Source organism: Pristiophorus japonicus, chromosome 18 (genome assembly GCF_044704955.1).
Source record: "Pristiophorus japonicus isolate sPriJap1 chromosome 18, sPriJap1.hap1, whole genome shotgun sequence".
Classification (NCBI taxonomy): domain Eukaryota; kingdom Metazoa; phylum Chordata; class Chondrichthyes; family Pristiophoridae; genus Pristiophorus; species Pristiophorus japonicus.
Window position 1 is genome coordinate 95,108,130 of NC_091994.1, and position 27,707 is coordinate 95,135,836.

Below are 27,707 nucleotides of genomic sequence, written 5' to 3' on the forward strand. Positions count from 1 at the left end.
TTAGGTCTGACATTAACCATTCAGGAGTGACTGCCTTGTCCTCGCACTGTCAACTCGCCAACTCTCCTCCTTTTTACACTGTCCGTGCTCAGGGCTGCCTCCCTCTGGCCAAACATTCAGCAGGGTCGCCAACTCTGGTTGGACACGTTCCTGGAGGTTTCATCACATGACCTCCGACCTCCAACCAGGCCGCCCCCATGCTCCAGCCCCACCCCCGCACTCAATTCCCTCCCACACATTCCCGCCCCAACCGCGCTAACAATCCACGCACCCACACTCCCGGCCATACCCCCGCACTCCTGTCCCACTCCCACACTCAATCCCCTCCCCCGCGCTCAATCCCCACCCTCCCACTCCATCCCCCACACTCCTGCCCCGCCCCCACAACCAATCTCCGCCCCCACACTCTCAGCCCCACCCCCGCACTCAATCGTACTCCCCCCCCCCACCCCCGCACTCCTGCCCCACCCCCGCTCTCCCGCCCCACCCCCGCACTCAATCCCACCCCCGCACTCCTGCCCCACCCCCGCACTCCCGCCCCTACCCTCCCACTCCAGCCCCTCCCCCGCACTTGAGCCCCTCGCCCGCACTCCCGCCCCACCCCCACTCCCGCTCCACCCCCACATTTCCGTCCTTCCCCCCTCTCCCATTATTGGTCACCCGACGTATCCACCTTTGCTGTGAAGAGGCTCTTTGTTACTCGATTGGATGATTCTTGATTGTCAGTCAAACAGCTATTCTCTCACCTCCTATATATTTCTAATCTATAAACAAAAGTGTTCAGATTAATGAAAAAATACACTATTTTTTAAAAGGTGCTGCATTTTTCTCCTGGGATTGCTTGCAGCAGTGTCCTGGAGATTAACTTGTAATTCCTGGAGACTCCAGGGTGATCCTACTATCCAATATTGAAAGACAGAGAGAATAACGTTAGCCCTGCCATCTTTCTCATTCACCCCTCGATGGATGCTCACCAGCCTCTAATCTCGCTACCTGTCTGTGCCAACCTTAGTGTCCCACACAGAGACCCCGCCCCTTTCTAGATATGACCAATAGTCACTCGCTATTCCTCAATAACTTGTCAACAACTTGTATTTGTATAGCGTCTTTAACGTAGTAAAGCGCCCTAAGGCGCTTCACAGGAACGATTATCAAGCAAAATCTGACACCCAGCCACCTAAGGAGATAGTAGTACAGGTGAACAAAAGCTTGGTCAAAGAGATAGGTTTATTTAAAGGGCATCTTAAAGGAGGAGAGAGAAATGGAGAGGTTTACGGAGGGAATTCCAGAGCTTTGGGCCTAGGCAGCTGAAGACATGGCTGCCAATGGTGGAACAATTAGAATCCGGGATGCGCAAAAGGCCAGAATTGGAGGAACGCAGAGATCTCGGAGCTTTGTCGGGCTGGAGGAGATTACAGAGATAGGGAGGGGCGAGGCCATGGAGGGATTTGAACACAAGGATGAGAATTTTAAACTGGAGGCATTGCCGGAACAAGAGCCAATATAAGTCAGCGGGCACAGGGGTGGGGAGTGATCGGAACTTCGTGCAGTCGCTTTGAACTTACACTTCCTGTAACTGTGTTTGTCTCAATACTCAAACTATAGTGGCCCAGCAAGAGTCACAGCTGCCCTATCATTAACTGTTTTAAACTTTATCTATAATACATAAAAACACAAACTTGGTGTAAAAGATTAAGCAGTATAAAAATGAAAGAAGAGCAGGATTTCCCTTTGTACCTTCCAACATTCCTCAACGAACATCACCACAAACAGATGCAGCTGTGATGCATCACAGAATCTTGCTGTATACAGAATGCCTGCCGCCTTCACCGACAATTCTAATGTGATTAATTCTATGCAAAGTGTTTTTAGATGTCGGTGACTGGAAATGCAAGGTTTCTCTCCATCTCTCTTTCCAACCTGCTGCACAGTTCCAGAACTATTCTGATTTGATTTTAGGTTTTCATCGGTCACGTATTATTGCTTTATTGAACTACGCTGGGCACGGTTGTGTAGTGGTTATGCTACTGGATTAGTAATCCAGAAAGATCGCAAGTGCAAGTCCTCTGGCCGTTTGAGAATTTGAATTCAGTGTGTTTCTCTGGAATCTGGAAATAAAAAGCTGGTATCAGTGAAAGTGACCGTGCAGCTGTCGGATTGTCATAAAATCCCACTAAAGTCCTGTTGGGGAGAAAACCTGCCGTCCTTACCTGGTCTGGGCCTATATGTGACTCCAGTCCCAATCCCACGTGGTTGACTCTTTACTGCCCTGTAAAGAGGTCTAGCAAGAATTGCAGTGGTGCAAGAAGGTGTCCCACCACCAGCACCTTCTCCGAGCAACTAGGGATGGGCAATAAATGCCAGCCGTGCCAGCGACGACTACATCCCGAGAATTAATTTCCCCCAGAAATATTCCAGTGGGACAGTTGCACATCCAGACAGTGTTGCAGACAGTGTGTGTGAGAAGCCGATCAGCTCCAGTACAGTGTCGATGTCACATTAAGCTGATGTGTGCCTAACAATCTGTCACAATAAGGTGTTAAACAATGATATTTGATTCAGTAATTGGAGCTGTCCCCTTGCTCCCTCCTCCAGTCACTTTCCCAGGATGTGTGACTTTGTGCTGACATTAATATCCTGGGATTTGTGAGAGACACTTGCTGCCCAGATGGCACTCAGGGACTCGGGCTGCCCCTGCCCACAATACAGAGGCAGATCGCGTCACTAACTCTCCATGTAGCCAGGCACACGTCTATTGTCCCGCCAGAAAGTAGTGGGATTGGCCGGCAAGTGTGGGAACCTGAGAGAGAGCAGAGCCCCACACTCTGTCATGCAAATACCGCCCTTTAAATGCAGCAGCTGCTGAGGTTGGGCCCAGAGAGCTGGATCAGACATCCCCTCTCACTCACACACATCCGCAGTGTGCCGCACCCCACGGTCTGATAGCCATGTCTCCAAGCAGCCCTGCTGATCAGCGTCCAAGGGAATGTACCGAGCACAGCATCACCCCCAGAGACCAGTGCAGAGTAAGTGATACCCGGGACACAGGGGTTTCTGAGCTGGGGTTTCAGAACCTTCCCTTATAGACCGAGAGGTCAGACTTTTGGGGGGTTTGTGCAGATTCATTACTGAGCTGTTTCTCTCTCCCTTTGTCCCGCAGTTGATGAAACCGATGGCGGAGAAGAGGCGCAGAGATCGGATAAACAGGAGCATCCTGCAGCTGAAGGGATTGCTGGAGAGAGAGTTTCATAGAGACCAGGGCAGCTGCAAACTGGAGAAAGCCGCAATCTTGGAAACATCCATCAATTTCCTGAAGCATCATCGCTTACTCGGTGAGTGCGAGTGACACCAGGTCAATGCACCAAGTCCCGTTCACCCATCACCCCTGTGCTCCTGGATGTACATTGGCTACCTGTCCGGCAAGACCTCAATTTTAAAATTCTCATCCATGTGTTCAGATCCCTCCACGGTCTTGCCCCTCTCTATCTCTGTAACCTCCTCCAGCCCTACTACCCTCCGAGCTCTCTGTGCTCATCTAATTCTGGCCTCTTGAGCATCCCATTTTGAATCGCCTAAGCCCCAAGCCCTGAAATTCCCTCCCTGAACCTCTCCGCCTCTGTACTGTTCTCTCTCCTCCTTTAAGACGCTCCTTAAAACCTACCTCTTTTGACCAAACTATTTGTCACCTGTTCTAATATCTCCTAATGTGTCTCAGTTTAAATTTTGTCTGATTTACTTCTGTGAAGCGCATTGGGACGTTTTACTACATTAAAGGCACTATATAAATGCAAGTTATTGTTGTAATAAAAGCTTAACTCTGAACCCTGTCTTCTCTCCTCCTTCCAGAGTCCGGACCCCAGGCGTGGCGCCCCCTGCAGGACTATAATGACGGTTACGCCCGGTGTCTGCGGGAGACCCTCTGCTTCCTGTCAGCGCACCAGACCAAGATGGTGGCCCCACCTGAACTGCTGCAGCACCTGTGCGGAGCGAGGGGAGGGGGCGCGGAGCCCTGTGACACCCCCGTGACCTCTCTACAGACTCCGCCCTGTCAGACCCCAGCGAAGCAGGTAGTGCAGCCCGGCACTAGGACCCTGTGGCGACCCTGGCAGATCTGAGCCTCACCAGGTGGCTATTTCACCAAGGGAAATCGTGGAATCCCTTAATTACTGAGGACATTTCTGAAAGTATTAATCGTATTTGTGTTGTTTTGTCATATTGACAACTAGATTGTAAATCAATGATTCATATTAATTTGACTTGCTGCAGTTCAGATAAAGACTCGTTTATTTCAATCGCTGCAATCCGGTAAAGGTCGGTATAACTCCACAGGCGGCAGGTCCATGTACTGCTTAGTGTGGCGAATCACACAGAGTAGGACAGCCGCAGTCTGATCCATGGCCTTTGGTGTGTGAGAGGGTCACATTCGGGGCAGCCCATTGGATAGATAGTTGGCCTCAGTTCCCATGAGTTAGGGAGGTGAATGTCAGCCAGAGTTCCCGCTCCCGATAAACATCCAGGGACTCGGGCTGGAAGGTGCAAGTATGTGGATATCTGGTGAGGGTTGTGATTCTCCCATGGTTGAATAACTGTCACCACTCATTGTCCAGGCTCACACATGAAGAAAGGGCAGTTGATTGAGATACTGGAGGGTGTCTGGGATCTGTGGACCTGAACCCCAGTGATCTGCTCTGTTATATTGAATTTCTGTGAGATTGTAGCATTTAAGCTTGTTGCTTCCTTTGAAGGAGTATTGGGGATTATTCCCAAAGAGTAACACTGTAACAGTGCAGGTAAAGGAAATGTACTGGCTGTATAAACTGTTTCAATATTTGAAAGCTCTAATTGCAATGTTGGGGTTTGTGTGAACGTGTATTGTAATACTGTAATATTATTTGCAGGGCTATGGAGAAAGGGCAGGGATAGTGGGGCTAATTGGATAATTATTTCAAAGAGCTGGCGTAGGCATGATAGGCCAAATGGCCGCCTTTTGTTCTGTATCATTCTAAGATTGTTTGATTCTGAGAGTCAATGATTCTATTTTCTGAAAGGAAATAACAATAAAACAGATTTATTTGAACATTATTGTTTTGTAAACATTGTAGTATGGGGTTACGATCCTCTTGATGAGTCTGAAATCTTGTTTTATTTTGGAGGCGTTCTGATTTGGTGCTTTAACCGCATGTTGGCCCTAAGCTGCATGTGCCCAGTAGCTGCCCTGCTGACAGGTAGTGATTGCTGTGCCTCCTGTTCACCATTCCCCACCCCCAAACTGGCACAATGGTCTCTCTGCCTGGTACTGAGCTGGTGAACTAGGTGTGGTGGTGATTCAGACCAGCATTGAAACAGTGGCTCATTAATGTCTCCAGCTGCACCCACACACTACCCCAGCTGTGAGATGTGCTCGTGTATTAAATGTGCCTGTCTGTGTTTGATTTGAGGGGCATTATTTACATCAGAGGGAAGGCTCAGTGTCTGATGATCTATCCCAGAGCTCTTTGTTCAAGAGGTAAGAAATACTTGCATTTATATAGTGCCGTTCATGACCACTGGATGTCTCAAAGCGCTTTGCAGCCAATGAAGCACTTTTGGAGTGTAGGCACTGTTGTAATATAGGAAATGCAGCAGCCAATTTCCCACAAATGTCATCATCATCATAGGCAGTCCCTCGAAATCGAGGAGGACTTGCTTCCACTCTTAAAATGAGTTCATAGGTGGCTGAACAGTCCAATACGAGAACCACAATCCCTGTCACAGATGGGACAGATAGTTGTTGAGGGAAGGGACAAACAGCAATATGATAATGACCACATAACCTGTTTTTTTTGTTATGTTGATTGAGGGATAAATATTGGCCAGGACACTGGGGATAACTCCCCTGCTCGTCTTTGAAATATTGTCATGGGACCTTGTACATACACCTGAGAGAGCAGATAAGGCCTCAGTTTAAAGTTTCAGCTGAAAGATGAGAGAGAACGAGAGACCCACACCCCCATCCCCACACCCCCACCCCACCCCCCTCAGGCAACTCCCATTGGTCATCAGCAAAATAATGGGGCTAGGCCTCCCCCAACATGTTGGAGGGAGAGGAGGAGAGAGTGAGCGGATAAACACTGAAGAATCATCCTTTAGAATATAGTCACCATATGGCCTTAGTGACAAAATGGTAATGCTACAACAATATTATAATGTTAAAAATTGTATACATAATGAGCACTTCCTGTACTGTGATAAAGCCGCGTATGGTCTAACCAATAAGGACAAACTGCACTGAACAAACATTAAACAGGCTGTCGGTGAGAGGGAGCTCAGATACAGATGGACAGTGACTCATTCAGATGCATACTATAGATATACTCTCTGTGTAGTCACTGTATAGTTGCATAAGATGGAGACTTGTTACCTGATGTACTATCAAATAAGGTTTACACTGTGTATATACTATGCTGGCACCACTAGAGGGTGCAACTAATGGAGACCGGGGTTTCCTGCCTCTGTGGCAGAGGCTGTCCACCAGAGGGCACTGTGGTGGGAGACTTGAGGGTCACCTGCATAGGTGTGCAGGGCCCAGTATAAATGGCTGCCCACCATGCTTGTGCCCTACTCTGCAGTTATGAATAAAGGACCAAGGTCACTACAGTTTGAGTACAACACATTGCCTCGTAGTCATTCATAAGTGCATTACAGACATAACACACAGATAGACACTGACTCTCAAACTAATACACACAGACAGACATACTGACACAAATGAACACAGAAATATAGACACACCCAGACAGACTCATACATGATGACACACACAGGCACAGACACACAAAGATACCCAGAGACACAGACATGTGTGCACACCGACACAGAGCTGGACAGTCTCATGCCCGACAATACCCAGTGACTCTCAGTAACAGCCCCAGCGAAAATTGCTCCACCCTTTGCTCCCAGCAGGAGTTGGGGTTCATTCCGTACCCTGTCACTATTCCCCCTCAGCCCCTGCACTTCCCAAAGTCGAACTGACCCTGATTCAGAAACCTGCAGTTTGAGTGTGACCAGACTCTCAGACAGTGACAGGGGCCTGTAGGAGAAGAGTAGGAGGAGGAGGAGGGGGGAAGAAGTGGTTAAATTGAGTTTTGATCTCACGCTGCTTTGTAAGTCATTTTTGGCAAACCTGGCTCCCCGTAATCACATGGGGTTTTACTCACTAGCTTCTGAAAGTGAAAGTCAGCGAGTTGGAGAGGAGAGGCCAGCTAGCCAGGTCGACATGTTGAAGTGTGAGAGATTCCTCAGCACCCCTGTGGGGGGATTCAGCTTCGAGAACTGCAGGAGGTGAGGAGGAGAGGGTGGGTGAAGGAGAGGCGGGAGGATGAGAGGTGGGTGGAGGTGAAACAAATCCCCGAATAATGTCCAGAGTGTAAAGAACTACAGGACTTCCGGTATTTGTGGCAGCCTCCCTGTGCCCTGGGATCAGATCTCAAGCTGGCTCAAGGCTGTCGCGTTAAAGGGTGCACTGTGCTCCTGACTGACTGGCTTTAAGCTGGGAGCTGGGGCTGTGAGTGGGGCTGATGATGTGCATTTTAAGTAACGTTTGGCAAATCAAAACTGAAAGTCAGACACTTCCTGCATGACCAGCAGATTCAGTGTGCGTGTGTTCTGTACAGGCTGCGATCAACCGGGGGAATATTCCCTCTCAAAGCTAACAGACTCTCAAATATAGAAATAGATAGTTTATGATTCTGAGGAGCTGAAATTGCCTCCCTCCTTAAGGTCCATTACCGTCTCTAAGAGGCTGTGATGGAGCAGATGAGCCTCACCGACCGGGGCAGACGAATGGCCCAGCATAAATTGCCCCGGGGGCGGCGGGAACGGGTTTCTGAGCCGCCCGTGTTCCTGCCGCGTCGGGCATGTGCTGACTCCCTTTCCGCCCTGCGAGGCAAATTGCTCCGTGGGAGCGGATCGACCGCCACTGATCGCTTTCCCCTGCGGGAAGTGTGTGAGGCTGGGCGGCGCATCCTGGAATATTGTGTTCAGTTTTGGTCTCCTAACCTGAGGGAGTGCAGCGAAGGTTCACCAGACTGATTCCTGGGATGGCAGGACTGACCTATGAGGAGAGACTGGATCAACTGGGCCTTTATTCACTGGAGTTTAGAAAGTTAAGAGGGGGTCTCATAGAAACATATAAAATTCTGACTGCACTGGACAGATTAAATGCAGGAAGAATGTTCCTGATGTTGGGAAAGTCCAGAACCAGGGGACACAGTCTCAGGATAAGGGGTAGGTCATTTAGGACTGAGATGAGGAGAAACTTCTTCACTCAGAGTTGTTAACCTGTGGAATTCTCTACCACAGAGAGTTGTTGCTGCCAGTTCATTGGATATATTCAAAAGGGAATTTGATATGGCCCTTGAGGCTAAAGGGATCAAGGGGTATGGAGAGAAAGCAGGAAAGAGGTGAATCAATCAGCCATGATCTTATTGAATGGTAGTGCAGGCTCGAAGGGCCGAATGGCCTACTCCTGCACCTATTTTTTATGTTTCTATCCGCTGTTAACCGCGGCAGAGCGCCCTCCCCTTTGCTACCTTGTTTTAATTGTCGGCCCCTCTTGGGTATCAGGCCGCTGGCTCGGCCGAACCCCTCCCTGGTGGCCCAGGGGGCCAAACTAAACTTCTTGCAGAGTTTGCAGCGACCCTTCCCCTTTAACTGAAGGGGAGGGATGCTGATGACTCGGAGCGACGGCCGCCTCGCTCCAAGGGCACTTCCGCCCCTCACCCCCCCCCCCCCCCCGACCGGAAATAGACAAAACCAAGAGGTGAATATCAGTCCAACCTCCGCCCCATCGATTGGGGCAGACATCAACCTATCGAATCGCCGAGTGCGCCTACTTTTTTACTTTTTGGTCGTGGGGGCAATGTTGGCTCCTGAGTTTTGTCATGCTCCTGATTCGCTGGCGAGTCTGGAGAATCCCCGTCCCTGCTGAGGTCTCCCTCCCCCCTCCCATCCCTTCCTCTCCCCTCCCCTCCTCCCCACCACTACTCCCCACCTCTCCCTTCCGCTTCCCTCCTCTCCTCTCGTCCCCACGGTTCAGGTCGCCCATCCCACCCTGAAGGTGCTGCCTCTCACTGGGGAATAGCTCGCCACCCCCCCCCCGGTTACAGTTTACAAAGTGCCAGTTATTTACCCGCTCAAATCCCCACCATTTCCGATATTAAAAAGAAAAGAAAGACTTGCATTTTTATAGCGCCTTTCACAACCTCAGGACATCCCAAAGCACTTTACAGCCAATGAAGTACTTTTTGAAGTGTAGTCACTGTTGTAATGTAGGAAACACAGCAGTCAATCTATGTACAGCAAGCTCCCACAAATAGCAATGTGATAATGACCAGGTCATCTGTTTTAGTGACTTTGGTTGAGAAATAACTCCCCTGCTATTCTTTGAAATAGTACCATGGGATCTTTTACATGCACCTGAGAGAGCAGACGGGGCCTCGGTTTAACGTCTCATCTGAAAGATGTCACCTCTGACAGTGCAGCACTCCCTCAGCACTGCACTGGAGTGTCAGCCAGGATTTTGTGCTCAAATCTCTGGAGTTCAGGCTTGAACCCACAACCTTCTGAATTCAAGGCAAGAGTGCTACCCACTGAGCCACAGCTGACATCTAAGTGCCTGCAACATCGCCCCTGACCTGCTCAGTATCTACATTACTCTCTCCCCATCTCCTTCTCAAACCCTTTGTGTCTTTCAGGAATGCAGCGTTGGAGGGAGAGTTGCAGCAAGTGGGCTACAAACCCCCGAAAGCAAGGAAGACAGGGACCACCATCGCTGGCCTCATCTTCAAGGTAACTCCTCACCAACATCTAGAGGCTGAGAACCCAGTAGGACTGTCCTGGAGTCTCCAGGAATTACAGATTCATCTCCTGGACACTGGTCTGAGCAAAAACCCAGGAGAAAAATCATAGGGGTGTTTCTCCTCTCATTTCTCTCACCCTGGTGTGAGCCTGGGTATTAATGAACATGTAATTAACCTCACATGACACGGGCTATCTTGGCTGCTTTGGATTCTGAGCTCCTTGTGGGCAGTGTGACGTGGCTTGGTGGTAATGGAGGACGATCACTGTGACTGACTGTTTCTCATGTTATGTTATGTAGGACGGGGTGATTCTGGGAGCTGATACCCGGGCCACAGAGGACATGGTTGTCGCTGACAAGAACTGTATCAAGATCCATCACATCGCCCCCAACATCTAGTAAGTGTTGTCCGCGAGGTCAGTCTGTGTCCCATGGTCATAGGCTCTCAATATCCGTCTAATCGCTCCCCCTAGTGGTCCCGCTGCTGATTGACCTCAGCCTTCCAGTCATTAACTTTCTTTAAACAGAAATAGTTAATTGAAATACACAGTCAACTAAAGATACCAGTCACTCTCCTTCCAGCTAGCTCTGTGTCTCTCTAACACACACTGAAATGCTCCCTCTCTGTGATATTTAATCCCTCATACTCTCCCTCTTTCTATGATATTTAACCCCTTGCTCTCTCATTGTCGTCCTGTGATATTAACCCTTCGCTTGATGGGATTGAAGGCTGATAAATCCCCGGGGCCTGATAGTCTGCATCCCAGAGTACTTAAGGAAGTGGCCCTAGAAATAGTGGATGCATTGGTGATCATTTTCCAACAGTCTATCGACTCTGGATCAGTTCCTATGGACTGGAGGGTAGCTAATGTAACATCACTTTTTTAAAAAGGAGGGAGAGAGAAAACGGGTATTATAGACCGGTTAGCCTGACATCAGTAGTGGGGAAAATATTGGAATCAATCATTAAGGATGAAATAGCAGTGCATTTGGAAAGCAGTGACAGGATCGGTCAGTCCAAGTCAGCATAGATTTATGAAAGGGAAATCATGCTTGACGAATCTTCTGGAACTAGCAGAGTGGACAAGGGAGAACCAGTGGATGTGGTGTATTTGGACTTTCAAAAGGCTTTTGACAAGATCCCGCACAAGAGATTGGTGTGCAAAGTCAAAGCACATGGTATTGGGGGTAATGTACTGATGTGGATAGAGAACTGGTTGGCAGACAGGAAGCAGAGAGTCGGGATAAACGAGTCCTTTTCAGAATGGCAGGCAGTGACTAGTGGAGTGCCGCAGGGCTCAGTGCTGGGACCCCAGTTCTTTACAATATACATCAATGATTTGGATGAAGCAATTGAGTGTAATATCTCCAAGTTTGCGGATGACACTAAACTGGGTGGCGGTGTGAGCTGTGAGGGGGACGTTAAGAGGCTGCAGGGTGACTTGGGACAGGTTAGGTGAGTGGGCAAATGCATGGCAGATGCAGTATAATGTGGATAAATGTGAGGTTATCCATTTTGGGGGCAAAAACTCGAAGGCAGAATATTATCTGAATGGCGGCAGATTAGGAAAAGGGGAGGTGCAACGAGACCTGGGTGTCATGGTTCATCAGTCATTGAAGGTTGGCATGCAAGGAACAACAGGCGGTGAAGAAGGCAAATGGTATGTTGGCCTTCATAGCAAGGGGATTTGAGTATAAGAGCAGGGAGGTCTTACTGCAGTTGTACAGGGTCTTAGTGAGGCCTCACCTGGAATATTGTGTTCAGCTTTGGTGGTCTAATCTGAGGAAGGACGTTCTTGCTATTGAGGGAGTGCAGCGAAGGTTCCACCAGACTAATTCCAGGGATGGCTGGACTGACATATGAGGAGAGACTGGATCAACTGGGCCTTTATTCACTGGAGTTTAGAAGGATGAGAGGAGATCTCATAGAAACGTATAAGATTCTGATGGGACTGGACAGGTTAGATGCGGGAAGAATGTTCCCGATGTTGGGGAAGTCCAGAACCAGGGGACATAGGATAAGGGGTAGGCCATTTAGGACTGAGATGAGGAGAAACTTCTTCACTCAGAGTTGTTAACCTGTGGAATTCCCTGCCGCAGAGAGTTGTTGATGCCAGTTCATTGGATATATTCAAGAGGGAGTTAGATATGGCCCTTATGGCTAAGGGGATCAAGGGGTATGGAGAGAAAGCAGGAAAGGGGTACTGAGGGAATGATTAGCCATGATCTTATTGAATGGCGGTGCAGGCTCGAAGGGCCGAATGGCCTACTCCTGCACTTATTTTCTATGTTTCGCTCTCTCCCTGTGATATTAACCCCTTGCTCTCTCCACCTGTGATATTAACCCTTTGTGCGCGCTCTCCCTGTGATATTAACCCCTCATTCTCTCCATGTAATATTAACCCTTTGCTCTCTCTCGCTCCCTGTGATATTAACCCCTCACACACTCTCTCCGTGATATTAACCCCTCACACATTCTCTCCCTGTGATATTAACCCCTCATTCTCTCCCTGTAATATTAACCCCTCACACATTCTCCCTGTGATGTTAACCCCTCACACACTCTCTCCCTGTGATATTAACCCCTCACACACTCTCCCTGTGATATTAACCCCTCACACACTCTCCCTGTGATGTTAACCCCTCACACACACTCTCCCTGTGATGTTAACCCCTCACACACACTCTCCCTGTGATGTTAACCCCTCACACACACTCTCCCTGTGATATTAACCCCTCACACACTCTCTCTCCCTGTGATATTAACCCCTCGCTCTCTCCACCTATGATATTAACCCCTCGCTCGCTCTCTCCACCTGTGATATTAACCCCTCGCTCGCTCCATCTGTGATATTAATCCCTTGCGCGCTCGCGCCCCTATGATAATTCCTTACTCTCTCCCTGTGATATTAACTCCTCGTTCTCTCTCTCCAGCTGCTGTGGGGCGGGAGTTGCGGCCGATGCTGACGTTACAACACAGATGCTCTCCTCCAACATCCAGCTCCACACCCTGTCGACTGGGCGCAAACCCCGTGTGGTCATCGTTAACCGGATGCTGAAACAGATGCTGTTCAGGTGAGAGAGCAGTGACAGAGCAGGATACCTTACATTGCCGATTAGCTGTGATGGCTCTTTAGTCATTAGAATTAAACAGTGAGGTAGGGGTGACTCCCTGAACTGCTCTCCGCGTAATGTGCGGACCAGCAAGTTCCCAGCTTTGGGTCCCGGTCAGTGCTGAGTAAATTGAGGTAGTGAGGATGCTACTACACCATGCCTCAGTGTTACTGGGCATGGGTAGGAATGATCAGCCAGGGCTCCCACTCCAGGTCACTGACCCGGGTTGGACAATGGTCGTGTGTCGATGTCAGAGAATTGACCTTGGCTTTGATGCCCCCACCGTCAAAGAGCCTGCTGTCACTCGGGGGTCTCTTGGTCATCTACCCATTCCAGGGTTGAAGATCTCCACAACCCCTCCCGCAGTGGTTTTGAAACTCCAGCCTGATTTCCATTCGCTGGGCAAGATTTAGGAGCCAAATGGGCCTCCCCAGCACAGCTCACCAGCTTGGGGGCCCAGAGATTCCACAAGGAAGATGAGTCGTGGTGGGTCGGGATGGGGGGGAGAGAGGGTGTCACGATCACGGAAGACGGGGTGGGGAGGGTCACATTGGTGGGAGGGGTTTGGATTGTGTGGGACGGGGGGGGAGGTGGCCGTGGTGCTGGCGGGGGCTTGAAGAGAGTAGAGGTCATGAGGGGTATTGGGGAGGGTGGGGGTCCGGGGTGGGGTGGAGTCGTGAGTGTCGGTTGCGGGGGGGAGCTGGGGTTCACGGAGGCAGCGACCCAGATTATTTCAGTGGGTCACTCCTGCTCCTCCGGAGCTAACAGAAATAACTCGCCACTTGACTTTGCTGAACCTCTTCTCTTCCATTGCCAGTGGTACTGGTTGGAGTCAGCATGGTGCAGGGCCTGCCCAGTTCGGTCCTAAAATGGCTATCGAGGTCCTATTCATGACGTAGGACCCCAGTTTCCATATTAAATGGGACGGACGGCCTGAATCAGGCCGGAGCTTTGGAGGAAGGCCACTTTCAAAATGGTGGCGGCCGCATCGCTGGTGTTAATGGGACGGAAAGGACATAGACCTCATTCTGTGACTGTTACTTCCCAGGTTAATGCCCGATGAGGGCTGTGAAAATCAAGCTCTCCCTGATTTAAACGGAGCATAATCTTTGTCTTCCTGTAGGTACCATGGGCAAATTGGTGCATCAGTGATCGTCGGGGGTGTGGACTGCACTGGGCCCCACCTGTACACCGTGTATCCTCACGGTTCCACGGACATACTGCCCTATGTCTCCATGGGTAAGGAACAGTTAACCGACAGGGTCTATAGGGTTAATCTGCTAAACAGGACAGGGGCTGGTAACTCTGAGAAATTCCAACTGAATGGGAATTGGATAAATAACTTGAAAAGGAAAGATTTGCAGGGCTACGGGAAAAGAGCAGGAGACGGTTGGGCTAATTGGACAGCTGTTTCAAAGAGCTGGCACAGGCATGATGGGCCGAATGGCCTCCTTCTGCACTATATGGTTCTATGATTTACCCAGGGTCCATCTCTGTGCTCAGTTAGCGGGGGGGGGGGGGGGTGGCTGAGTTGGCCTCAGTACCCTGTTTCCAGCTGCGACCACAGTCTGCTGACTGTCCCAGGAAAGACAGGATCTGGTTGGATGGATTGCGGCAGGTTTCATCACATGACCTCCGGCTGCCCCCGCCTCCCCCTTTCCCCCCCCGCCTCCCCCTTTCCCCCTTTCCCCCCCCGCCTCCCCCTTTCCCCCCCCGCCTCCCCCTTTCCCCCTTTCCCCCACCCCCCCCCCCCCCCCAGGCTCCCACCATTAGTCACCAGACATGTCAAATCATTCTGAGACCCCGCCTTCCTCTTTCAATTGGAAGGCAAGTAGTTTGTACCCGGATTGGTTGATTCTTGACTGTCGGTCAAGCAGCCCTTTTACCCATTTCCCACATTTTTATAATTAAGAAACTTCCCAATAATTATTGCATAAGAACATAAGAAATAGGAGCAGGAGTAGGCCATTTGGCCCCTCGAGCCTGCTCCGCCATTCAATGAGATCATGGCTCGCAGCAGTGGCCGGGATTTTATCTTTAATTGCTGGGGTCTCCAGGATAATCTGTGAGAGTTGACCCTAACTGATGTCCCCTGGTCAAGTAGCCTGGCTAGGCTCACTCGCTGGGCTCCACGGGAAGCATGGGCAGGTGCGCTGGGTACCAGAGGGTGTCCAGTACCCTGGGACTGCAGCCCAGGGAGAGTCAGCACTTCAGGAAGGGGGGGAGAGATAACGCTTTGACCAGGTCAAGTTTCCTGTCTTGTTTTTCAAACCCTAGCCTGTTGTTTAATTCGGACGGCCCATGTTGGGGACTGTGGACGGTAGGCCAGGGGCGAGGGTTTTACCGGGACAGTAATGAGTGTCCGTGTGCCTCCTGTCCGACAGGTTCTGGCTCCTGTGCTGCCATGGCTGTTCTGGAGGATCGTTTCAAGCCAGACATGGAGGTAAGTGACTGACTCGACGGGTATCGAGCACGCACTGCGCCATCCCCTCCCCCGCTGTCGCCATGGCAACACCTCCAGCCCAGAACCCCCGAGCTCAACAATCACTGATGGGGAGGTTCTCTCTCTCTCTCTCTCTCTCTCTCTCTCTCTCTCTCTCTCTCTCTATCAGGGGCCATTGCACCAGTTTTACACGGGACTTACGCCAATCACTCCTCCGATAGGTATGCAAATGAGCAGACCCAGGAAACGCTCGGTTAAGTACCTCACCAACCACTGGGTGGTGCAAATCCTCTCCCATTGGCGCAAGAGCCGGAGCTGGATGAAGAATTCTCAGTGTTCTGGACACCAACACATTTGGGGTCTCTCCCCAACCCCGGCACCATCCCCCACCCTCCCCGGCATCATCCCCCACCCTCCCCGGCACCATAAGAACATAAGAATTAGGAACAGGAGTAGGCCATCTAGCCCCTCGAGCCTGCTCCGTCATTCAAAAAGATCATGGCTGATCTGGCCGTGGACTCAGCTCCACTTACCCGCCCGCTCCCCATAACCCTTAATTCCCTTATTGGTTAAAAATCTATCTATCTGTGATTTGAATACATTCAATGAGCTAGCCTCAACTGCTTCCTTGGGCAGAGAATTCCACAGATTCACAACCCTCTGGGAGAAGAAATTCCTTCTCAACTCGGTTTTAAATTGGCTCCCCCGTATTTTGAGGCTGTGCCCCCTAGTTCTAGTCTCCCCGACCAGTGGAAACAACCTCTCTGCCTCTATCTTGTCTATCCCTTTCATTATTTTAAATGTTTCTATAAGATCACCCCTCATCCTTCTGAACTCCAACGAGTAAAGACCCAGTCTGCTCAATCTATCATCATAAGGTAAACCCCTCATCTCTGGAATCAGCCGAGTGAATCATCTCTGTACCCCCTCCAAGGCTAGTATATCCTTCCTTAAGTAAGGTGACCAAAACTGCACGCAGTACTCCAGGTGTGGCCTCACCAGTACCCTATACAGTTGCAGCAGGACCTCCCTGCTTTTGTACTCCATCCCTCTCGCAATGAAGGCCAATATTCCATTCGCCTTCCTGATTACCTGCTGCACCTGCAAACTAACTTTTTGGGATTCATGCATAAGGACCCCCAGGTCCCTCTGCACAACAGCATGTTCTAATTTCTCCCAATTCAAATAATATTCCCTTTTACTGTTTTTTTTCTCCAAGGTGGATGACCTCACATTTTCCGACATTGTATTCCATCTGCCAAACCTTAGCCCATTCACTTAACCTATCTAAATCTCTTTGCAGCCTCTCTGTGTCCTCTACACAACCCGCTTTCCCACTAATCTTTGTGTCATCTGCAAATTTTGTTACACTACACTCTGTCCCCTCTTCCAGGTCATCTATGTATATTGTAAACAGTTGTGGTCCCAGCACCGATCCCTGTGGCACACCACTAACCACCGATTTCCAACCCGAAAAGGACCCATTTATCCCGACTCTCTGCTTTCTGTTAGCCAGCCAATTCTCGATCCATGCTAATACATTTTCTCTGACTCCGCGTACCTTTATCTTCTGCAGTAACCTTTTGTGTGGCACCTTATCGAATTGCCTTTTGGAAATCTAAATACACCACGTCCATCGGTACATCTCTATCCACCATGCTCGTTATATCCTCAAAGAATTCCAGTAAATTAGTTAAACATGATTTTCCCTTCATGAATCCATGTTGCGTCTGCTTGATTGCACTATTTCTATCTAGATGTCTCGCTATTTCTTCCTTAATGATAGCTTCAAGCATTTTCTCCACTACAGATATTAAACTAACCGGCCTATAGTTACCTGCCTTTTGTATGCCCCCTTTTTTAAACAGAGGCGTTACATTAGCTGCTTTCCAATCCGCTGCCCAGAGTCCAGAGAATTTTGGTAGATTATAACGAATGCATCTGCTATAACTTCTGCCATCTCTTTTAATACCTTGGGATGCATTTCATCAGGACCAGGGGACTTGTCTACCTTGAGTTCCATTAGCCTGTCCAGCACTACCTCCCTAATGATAGTAATTGTCTCAAGGTCCTCCCTTCCCACATTCCCGTGACCAGCAATTTTTGGCATGGTTTTTGTGTCTTCCACTGTGAAGACCGAAGCAAAATAATTGTTTAAGGTCTCAGCCATTTCCACATTTCCCATTATTAAATCCCCCTTCTCATCTTCTAAGGGACCAACATTTACTTTAGTCACTCTCTTCCGTTTTATATATCGGTAAAAGCTTTTACTATCTGTTTTTATGTTTTGCACAAGTTTACTTTCGTAATCTATCTTTCCTTCCTTTATTGCTTTCTTAGTCATTCTTTGCTGTCGTTTAAAATTTTCCCAATCTTCTATTTTCCCACTAACCTTGGCCACCTTATACACATTGGTTTTTAGTTTGATACTCTCCTTTATTTCCTTGGTTATCCACAGCTGGTTATCCCTTCTCTTACCGCCCTTTTTCACTGGAATATATTTTTATTGAGCACTATGAAAGAGCTCTTTAAAAGTTCTCCACTGTTCCTCAATTGTGCCACCGTTTAGTCTGTGTTCCCAGTCTACTTTAGCCAACTCTGCCCTCATCCCACTGTAGTCCCCTTTGTTTAAGCATAGTACGCTCGTTTGAGACACTACTTCCTCACCCTCAATCTGTATTACAAATTCAACCATACTGTGATCACTCATTCCGAGAGGATCTTTTACTCGGAGATCGTTTATTATTCCTGACTCATTACACAGGACCAGATCTAAGATAGCTTGCTCCCTTGTAGGTTACATAGAAACATAGAAAATAGGTGCAGGAGTAGGCCATTCGGCCCTTCTAGCCTGCACCGCCATTCAATGAGTTCATGGCTGAACATGCAACTTCAGTACCCCATTCCTGCTTTCTCACCATACCCCTTGATTCCCCTAGTAGTAAGGACTCCATCTAACTCCTTTTTGAATATATTTAGTGAATTGGCCTCAACAACTTTCTGTGGTAGAGAATTCCACAGGTTCACCACTCTCTGGGTGAAGAAATTCCTCCTCATCTTGGTCCTAAATGGCTTACCCCTTATCCTTAGACTGTGTCCCCTGGTTCTGGACTTCCCCAACATTGGGAACATTCTTCCTGCATCTAACCTGTCAAACCCCGTCAGAATTTTAAACGTTTCTATGAGGTCCCCTCTCATTCTTCTGAACTCCAGTGAATACAAGCCCAGTTGATCCAGTCTTTCTTGATAGGTCAGTCCCGCCATCCCGGGAATCAGTCTGGTGAACCTTCGCTGCACTCCCTCAATAGCAAGAATGTCCTTCCTCAGGTTAGGAGACCAAAACTGTACACAATACTCCAGGTGTGGCCTCACCAAGGCTCTGTACAACTGTAGCAACACCTCCCTGCCCCTGTACTCAAATCCCCTCGCTATGAAGGCCAACATGCCATTTGCTTTCTTAACCGCCTGCTGTACCTGCATGCCAACCTTCAATGACTGATGTACCATGACACCCAGGTCTCGTTGCACCTCCCCTTTTCCTAATCTATCACCATTCAGATAATAGTCTGTCTCTCTGTTTTTACCACCAAAGTGGATAACCTCACATTTATCCACATTCTAAGAAACAATCCCGTATGCATTCTATGAATTCCTCCTCCAGGCTACCCCGTGCGGTTTGATTTGACCAATCGATATGTAGGTTAAAATCCCCCATGATTACTGCCATTCCTTTTTCACATGCCTCCATTATTCCCTTGATTATTGTCCGCCCCACCGTGAAGTTATTATTTGGGGGCTTATAAACTACGCCCACTAGTGACTTTTTCCCCTTACTATCTCTAATCTCCACCCAAAATAATTCAACATTTTGTTCATTAGAGCCAATATCATCTCTCACAACTGCCCTGATATCATCCTTTATTAACAGAGCTACCCCACCTCCTTTCCCTTCTTGTCTATCCTTTCGAATTGTCAGATACCCCTGTATGTTTAATTCCCAGTCTTGGCCACCCTACAACCACGTTTCTGTAATGGCCACCAAATCATACCCATTTGTAATGATTTGTGCCGTCAACTCATTTACTTTATTTCGAATCCTGCATGCGTTTAGGTAGAGTGTTTTAATACTAGTTTTTAAACCATGATTTTTAGTTTTGATCCCTCCTGCAGCCCCCTTATATTCATACATATTGTCCCTTCCTATCACCTTGTGGTTTACCCTTGCCCCAGTGCTACTCTGCTCTGTTGCCTCCTGCCTTTTGCATTATTTCTTGGGGTCCTGTTCATCTGAGCTCTCACCCACTCTAACTAGCTCAGAGCCCTCTCCTGGGTTCCGAATACTCCTCGCATTGAGGCACAAGGCTTTCAGGCTTGCCTTTTTATTACACTTTGACCCTTTAGAATTTTGCTGTACAGTGGCCCTTTGTGTTTTTTGCCTTGGGTTTCTCTGCCCTCCACTTTTCCTCATCTCCTTTCTGTCTTTTGTTCCCGTCTCCATTTTGTTTCCCTCTGTCTCCCTGCATTGGTTCCTATCCCCCTGCCATATTAGTTTAACTCCTCCCCAACAGCACGAGCAAACACTCCCCCTAGGACATTGGTTCCGGTCCTGCCCAGGTGCAGACCATCCGGTTTGTACTGGTCCCACCTCCCCCAGAACCGGTTCCAATGCCCCAGGAATTTGAATCCCTCCCTGCTGCACCACTGCTCAAGCCACGTATTCATCTGAGCTATCCTGCGATTCCTACTCTGACTAGTGCGTGGCACTGGTAGCAATCCCGAGATTACTACTTTTGAGGTCCTACTTTTCAATTTAGCTCCTAGCTCCTTAAATTCGTCTCATAGAACCTCATCCCGTTTTTTACCTATATCGTTGGTACCTATATGTACCACGACAACTGGCTGTTCACCCTCCCTTTTCAGAATGTCCTGCACCCGCTCCGAGACATCTTTGACCCTTGCACCAGGGAGGCAACATACCATTCTAGAGTCTCGGTTGCGGCCGCAGAAACGTCTATCTATTCCCCTTACAATCGAATACCCTATCACTATTGCTCTCCCACTCTTTTTCCTGCCCTCCTTTGCAGCAGAGCCTGCCACGGTGCCATGAACCTGGCTGCTGCTGCCCTCCCCGGCACCATCCTCCGCCGTCCCCGGCACCATCCTCCGCCCTCCCCGGCACCATCCTCCGCCCTCCCCGGCACCATCCCCCGCCCTCCCCGGCACCATCCCCCGCCCTCCCCGGCACCATCCCCCGCCCTCCCCGGCACCCTCACCCCGCCCTCCCCGGCACCCTCACCCCGCCCTCCCCGGCACCCTCACCCCGCCCTCCCCGGCACCCTCACCCCGCCCTCCCCGGCACCCTCACCCCGCCCTCCCCGGCACCCTCACCCCGCCCTCCCCGGCACCCTCACCCCGCCCTCCCCGGCACCCTCACCCCGCCCTCCCCGGCACCCTCACCCCGCCCTCCCCGGCACCCTCACCCCGCCCTCCCCGGCACCCTCACCCCGCCCTCCCCGGCACCCTCACCCCGCCCTCCCCGGCACCCTCACCCCGCCCTCCCCGGCACCCTCACCCCGCCCTCCCCGGCACCCTCACCCCGCCCTCCCCGGCACCCTCACCCCGCCCTCCCCGGCACCCTCACCCCGCCCTCCCCGGCACCCTCACCCCGCCCTCCCCGGCACCCTCACCCCGCCCTCCCCGGCACCCTCACCCCGCCCCCCTCACCCCGCCCTCCCCGGCACCCTCACCCCGCCCTCCCCGGCACCCTCACCCCGCCCTCCCCGGCACCCTCACCCCGCCCTCCCCGGCACCCTCACCCCGCCCTCCCCGGCACCCTCACCCCGCCCTCCCCGGCACCCTCACCCCGCCCTCCCCGGCACCCTCCCCAGCAGCCCCCCTCCCCCACCCTCCGGCATCCTCCCCAGCACCATGAAAACGCAGACATGTAGAAAAATGCATGAAGAAATAGGCTATAGAATATTTACACACTGCGTTATTAATAAAGTGCTTATCACAGTACCTTGTACTACTGCACATTGCCTGCATCTTTTCTGTGTTATGGTGAGTTACCCTTGGGTACTCTGGCCCTGGGATACTCCGCCCCGGGGCTCTGGGTTACTTTGCCCCTGGGATACTCCATCCTGGAGCCCTGAGTTACTCCAGCCCTTGGATACTCCGCCCGGGGCTCTGGATTACTCCAGCCCTGGGATACTCCGCCCCAGAGCCCTGGTTTACTCCGGGCCCTGGTTTACTCCGGCACTGGTTGACTACAGCCCTGGGATACTCCATCCTGGAGCCCTGAGTTACTCCAGCCCTTGGATACTCCGCCCTGCGCCCTGGTTTACTCCAGCCCTGGGATACTCTGCCCCGGAGCCCTGGGATACTCTGGGTCCTGGGTTACTCTGGCCCTGGTTTACTCTAGCCCTTGGATACTCCGCCCCGGGGCTCTGTGTTACTCTGGCCCTGGGCCCTGGGTTAATTCACCCCCTGGGCACCGTCGTGTGGAATCTCAGCTCCCACAGCTCTCTCTCAGGCCAGTTATCTGTCTCTAGGAGGAAGCAGCCAAGCAGCTGGTCCGTGAGGCCATCATATCCGGAATATTCTGTGACCTTGGCTCCGGGAGTAACGTTGACCTCTGCGTCATCACCAAAAACAAGACAGAGTTTCTCCGCGCCTTCGACATGCCCAACAAGAAGGGCACAAAGTAAGTACCCAGCTCCCAGGAGCATTCATCGGGAGAACAGGGACCAATCTGGGGCCATTGTGGGGGCAAATCTCTATAAACAGAGGCATAGAGTACTGAAGTAAGGAAGTTATACTGAACCTTTATAAAACACTGGTTAGACCTCAGCTGGAGTATTGTGTCCAATTCTGGACACCACACTTTAGGAATGATGTCACGGTCTTAGCGAGGGTGCAGCAATGATTTACAAGAATGGTACCAGGGATGGGTGGCTGCAGTTATGTGGAGAAGCTGGGGTTGTTGGCCTGAGAACACAGATGGTTAAGAGGAGATTTAATTGAGGTGTTGTGACGTTATTTAAAATGATGAAGGGTTTTGCTAGAGTAAATAGAGAGGGTCGATAACCAGAGGACACCGAGTTAAATAATTGGTAAAAGAATCAGGGGACGATGAGAATTATTTTCACGCAGCGAGTTGTTGCGATCTGGATCTGACAGGAAGCAGATAAATAGTAACTTTCAAAAGGGAACTGAATAAATTCTCGAAGGGGATAAATGTGCAGGATGAGAGGAATGGGACTATCAGATCGCTCTTTCAAAGAGCTGCACAGGCTCGATGGGCCGAATGGTCTCCCTCTGTGCTGCCTCATTCAATGACCCCCACCCTCACACTGCCATTCACCCCACCCCCCCATGTGTCCTGTTAATTTCCGCTGTCGTTTCCTGCAGGGAGGGTGTGTATCACTACAAGAAGGGCACCACTGCTGTGCTGACAGAGACGGTCACTCCGTTAGAAATTGAGCTGGTGGATGAGGTTGTGCAGAGGATGGACACTGAGTAACAAGAAGCACATCATCATCTCTCCAAGGTCCAGCAGGAGGATCGAGACAAGCAATTCCTGTTCGAAACAAAAGGATTTTGTATCTGGCATTACATTCCTGCCATGTGATTGTAAACACATTGTTGCCTGATAGATTTTATCCTTAACACATTGTATCCAGTACATGTATTGTGCAATTTAATCTCCAAATAAAGCAGGGGAAGGTGATGTGGATGTTAACATCTGTCTTATTTGGATCTGAGGAGGAGAACCACATGTTTGCAAAACATTCAGCTTTTATTCATCAACCAAAGCAGAGATACAACAATCTGAAATGCTTAATTAATCTTTAATAAGTGGTGATTTGCTTATTAAGTAGCGGAATATATTTACATACTTTCGGTCAGCGTCAGACGTTTATTAAAAATTACCACGAGAGAAAAGAATGATCGTTTTGAAACCCGGGTGGGCGGCCGACTTCAAACACAGTATTTCCAAAAACAGTCTGAGAAGTTGTTACGTTTCTTGTATTGTTTTCTGCCCTTTCCAGTGAGGAGGCTGCTGGACCCCGGCTGTGCTTTCCTTCCATATAGAATCTGCAGAGAGCATCAGAATAGAGACTGGTTGCCGAGGGTTCAAAGGATATTTTACATTTTCATTTTTACCGGCGCTTCTTACATTGTATTTCCCATCCCCACTGCAACCCTGCACCGAGCCCACCCAAATCCCTACACAACCCCACCTCTACCTGCACCCATCCCGGCCCCCAACAGGTGGCATTGTCTGGTGGGTACAGTTCCAAAGGTTCCAGACTCCCTGACTTACCTCACCCACATATCCATCCTTCATGGGTGAACTGAGACAGTAAATATAAGCAGGCTTTTCAACTGTGACCGCACTCCCTATCAAACTTCCTTCAAACAGGGCAGGTACAGCAATGGTTAAATACAGAGTAAAGCTCCCTCTACACTGTCCCTTCAAACACTCCCAGGGCAGGTACAGGTGAGGGACTGACGGACAGGTGTGCTGACTCTCTAAAAGCAATAGTGCCTCAGATTTCTCTCCCACGTTCTGAACACTCACCTCTTTCAGGGTTCCGGATTGGTTGTCACTGATTTCCCTCAGACCTGTTGAGAAAGAAGGAAGATTCAGTTCAACTCCTGGACACAACAGATGGACGAGATCCCACAGCTTCATCCTCAGAGCCCACAGCAGGTGATGGGATAAGTCTGAGGTATAAAGACAGAATCCACAGAGGGGAGCAGAGGATAAATCCTGTAAGTCTGGAATGCGAGGATGAAGCTTTCTTTGATGGGAGAAGATGGCAGTGCATCAAATCTCCAGGTCACATTGAATCCAATCCAGTACAGCATAGGTTAGATACAGAGTAACGCTCCCTCTACACTGTCCCATCAAACACTCCCAGGGCAGGTACAACACAGGTTGGATACAGAGTAAAGCTCCCTCTACACTGTCCCATCAAACACTCCCAGGGCAGGTACAGCACGGGTTAGATACAGAGTAAAGTTTCCTCTACACTGTCCCATCAAACACTCCCAGGGCAGGTACAGCACGGGTTAGATACAGAGTAAAGCTCCTCTACACTGTCCCATCAAACACTCCCAGGGCAGGTACAGCATGGGTTAGATACAGAGTAATGCTCCCTCTACACTGTCCCATCAAACACTCCCAGGGCAGGTACAGTACGGGTTAGATACAGAGTAAAGCTCCTCTACACTGTCCCATCAAACACTCCCAGGGCAGGTACAGCACGGGTTAGATACAGAGTAAAGTTTCCTCTACACTGTCCCATCAAACACTCCCAGGGCAGGTACAGCACGGGTTAGATACAGAGTAAAGCTCCCTCTACACTGTCCCAACCTCAGAAGATGAAGATCCTCTACTACACCATTGTGGCCATTTTTTCCATTTCCTGCACAAGCCATTCTGTAGCCACGTTGATTACCAACTAGTGGTGAAGCAGAGGCGGATCTTTTGCCACTGTTCAAACGCATATAATTTACAGTCGGCAGACATGGGAGATTAATTTATTCTGGCTCATTTCAAACCCAGATCCCAGATTTGCAGTACTGATTCCCCACCACAAGGTGTCACCAGCATTCTTAGTAAACACCGAGTTAGCATTCGGTACACAAAACTTGCTAAAGACATCTGGAGGCCAGACATTGTAACTGCACCGTGTCAACCCTCCTTCAATTTGGCTATCTAAACTCGGTGAGAGTGGAAGTGGAGCTCGGTTATTGCAGCCCGCAATCGGTGCACGGTACCATTATTATATTGTTCAGCGGCTTCTAGATCTCTGCTGGCATCATAGAGGCTGTCCTTGGCTATCACAGCAGGTGGGCTCCACAGAAGGAAGGTGTTGTCCAAGCTTTGCAAATCGTCCCGATTTAAGGATTGATTTTCCTCGCTGGACACTAGAAGGAAATTATTTGAGCATTAGAACATCGGAAGAGCAAAGGCCATTTAGCCCATCGTCCACTCCTTCCAGAGCCCACATCTGATTAATGTATCTGCGACTCCCACCCATCACCTGATAACCCTCTACTTTATGGAACACTTAAGTCCTTTCACCGACCTCACTGTAATATCTCACATTAAGGTCTCATCTTATATTACATCGCAGTTAATATTTTCTAAACCCCCAATCCCCTGCTCAACAAATATCAACCCAGTTCCAGGTTTCAACTGACCAAAAATCTGCTCTTTTCATTAGGTGTTGGTTCCTCAAGTCCATTGTCCAGTGGGAATTATTATTCCTCTGATTTCCAACCTTGCGCAGATGATGTAGTAGAGTCAATGTACACAGACCTGTACCCCAGTGAGTGTTAGTATCTGTGGGACTGTACCCCAGGGAGAGTCAGTGTCTGTGGGACTGTACCCCAGGGAGAGTCAGTGTCTGTGGGACTGTACCCCAGTGTGAATCAGTTTCTGTGGGACTGTAGCCCAGTGAGAGTCAGTGTCTGTGGAACTGTACCCCCCGTGTGAATCAGTGTCTGTGGGACTGTACCCCAATGAGAGTCAGTGTCTGTGGGACTGTACCCCAGTGAGTGTCAGTGTTTATGGGACTGTACCCCATGTGAATCAGTTTCTGTGGTGGGGACTAAGGCAATGGCATTAGATTTCTCAATATTTAGTTGGAGCAAATTTCTGCTGATCCAGCGGTGGTGGTGAGGTAGAGCTGAGTATCGTCAGTGTACATGTGGAACCTGACGTCGTGTTTTCGGATGGTGTCGCTGAGGGGCAGCATGTAGATGAGCAATAGGAGAGGCCAAGGATAGATCCTTGGGGGATGCTAAGGTTTATGGTGCAGGGTCGGGTAGAGAAGCCATTACAGGTGAATCTCTGTCTACAACTGGTTGGATAGGAATGGAAATAGGCGAGGGCAATCTCACCCTGCTGGATGACGGAAGAGAGGCATTAGGGGAGGGTATTCTGGTCAACTGTGTCAAAGGCTGCCGGCCAGTCATGAAGGACGAGGAGGGATAGTTTACTATGGTCACACTCACATAGGGTGTCACTTGTGACTTGAACAACGTAGGGAAGAAATGGAAGAAAAAATTGCCATCTAAAATCAAAGCTGTTACTATTTCCACATGTAAATTGAGAACAAAAGACACACAAACAAATAACAAATAAAAAGAAACAGCCACCAAATGTGTGCTTCCAGCACTAGTACCTGAATCAGAGAGGCAGCCCCACTCTCACCATAAACTGGGTGAAATTTATACTGGATGTTAAATATTAATCTTCTCATCGCTCAGCATTCTGCTATAATACTGAAAGCTCAGGCTTTGAAACCACTGATCTGTATTTTTAGTTTAACACTAGTAATTACATTTGTTAGAAAGTAAATTGATTTGTCATTTAATCTTGGCAACTAAACTCTGCCCCCAGCCCGAGAATAGTGGATGTAATTACAGTTCATCAAACAAACAGAAAAATAGAAATTTAAACCGAATGTGAGAGAGAAGGTTTAACTAAAACTGCATCACCTTCAGAACTAGATCCGAAACTCAACTTTGTACAGTCCAATCCCAAGCAACAAAACATTGATTCAAAGTTAAAACACACCCAAATCCATCCTATTCAGGAATCCTGTGCACATTAAAAGCACCAAAAACATGATTGTTTAATTTAATTATAAATTCCAGAGTTAATTAACTTTAACATTTTAATGTATAAACTTATACAAGAATAGTTATCATCTATAACACCTAATAATACAGAAATAAAATACAAAGAACTTCCATTTATATAGTGCCTTTCACAACCTCATAACGTCCCAAAACGTTTTGGAGCCAATGAAGTACTTTTGAAGTGTCATCACTGTTATAATGTAGGAAACGCGGGAGCAGGATCCTACAAACTGAAAATGACCAGATAATCTGTTTTAGTGATTTTGGTTAAGGGATAAATATTGGCCAGAACTCCCCTACTCTTTTTCTAATAGTGCTGCGGGATCTTTTACATCCACCTGAGAGGGCAGACGGGGCCTCGGTTTAATGTCTCATCTCAAAGACGGCACCTCCGACAGTGCAGCACTCCGTCAGTACTGCACTGGAGTGTTTTTACATGGTACAGGTACTTCCTATTATATTGAGGTATGGAGATGAGTGAACGATGATGGTCACACTGGATAAGGTTCAGTGGAGGTTGTCCTCCTCACCCCACCTCCCCTCCTCCCGCTGTCCCCACTTACCTGCTCTGTACCAGGAGTCTGCAATGGGCAGAGCAAAGACATAGGATCCACTGAGAAGCAATGCACCAGCTACAAGCATCAAGGACAT

General features: G+C 49.4%; 2 protein-coding genes across 2 annotated transcripts; one reads left to right on the plus strand and one right to left on the minus strand.

The window, feature by feature from the left end:
* The first annotated feature begins 7,180 nt into the window (after positions 1-7,180).
* Positions 7,181-23,124, plus strand: LOC139228907 (proteasome subunit beta type-7-like). The gene is made up of 8 exons (XM_070860409.1): positions 7,181-7,320; positions 9,735-9,828; positions 10,139-10,236; positions 12,773-12,913; positions 14,076-14,191; positions 15,337-15,395; positions 21,947-22,098; positions 22,806-23,124. Exons 1-8 carry the CDS (start codon positions 7,181-7,183, stop codon positions 22,915-22,917), a joined length of 912 nt encoding a protein of 303 aa, XP_070716510.1. The 3' UTR covers positions 22,918-23,124.
* Positions 23,125-23,375: 251 nt separating this feature from the next.
* LOC139229075 (urotensin-2-like) lies at positions 23,376-27,707 on the minus strand. The gene is made up of 4 exons (XM_070860733.1): positions 27,620-27,707; positions 25,185-25,334; positions 23,980-24,023; positions 23,376-23,492 (listed from the first exon to the last, which is right to left on the minus strand). The coding sequence occupies exons 1-4, from the start codon at positions 27,705-27,707 to the stop codon at positions 23,376-23,378; spliced, it is 399 nt and encodes a 132-aa protein (XP_070716834.1).

Bases quoted from the DNA above. Each gene is read 5' to 3' on its own strand.
- LOC139228907 (XM_070860409.1), top strand. From the start codon at position 7,181: ATGGGGTTTTACTCACTAGCTTCTGAAAGTGAAAGTCAGCGAGTTGGA. The intron at 9,829-10,138 runs GTAACTCCTCAC...TATGTTATGTAG, and splicing joins TCGCTGGCCTCATCTTCAAG to GACGGGGTGATTCTGGGAGC. The intron at 12,914-14,075 runs GTGAGAGAGCAG...GTCTTCCTGTAG, and splicing joins CTGAAACAGATGCTGTTCAG to GTACCATGGGCAAATTGGTG.
- LOC139229075 (XM_070860733.1), bottom strand. From the start codon at position 27,707: ATGTCCTTGATGCTTGTAGCTGGTGCATTGCTTCTCAGTGGATCCTAT. The intron at 25,335-27,619 runs GTAAGTGGGGAC...ATTTCCTTCTAG, and splicing joins AGACTCCTGGTACAGAGCAG to TGTCCAGCGAGGAAAATCAA. The intron at 23,493-23,979 runs GTGAGTGTTCAG...TGCTCTCTGCAG, and splicing joins AATCCGGAACCCTGAAAGAG to ATTCTATATGGAAGGAAAGC.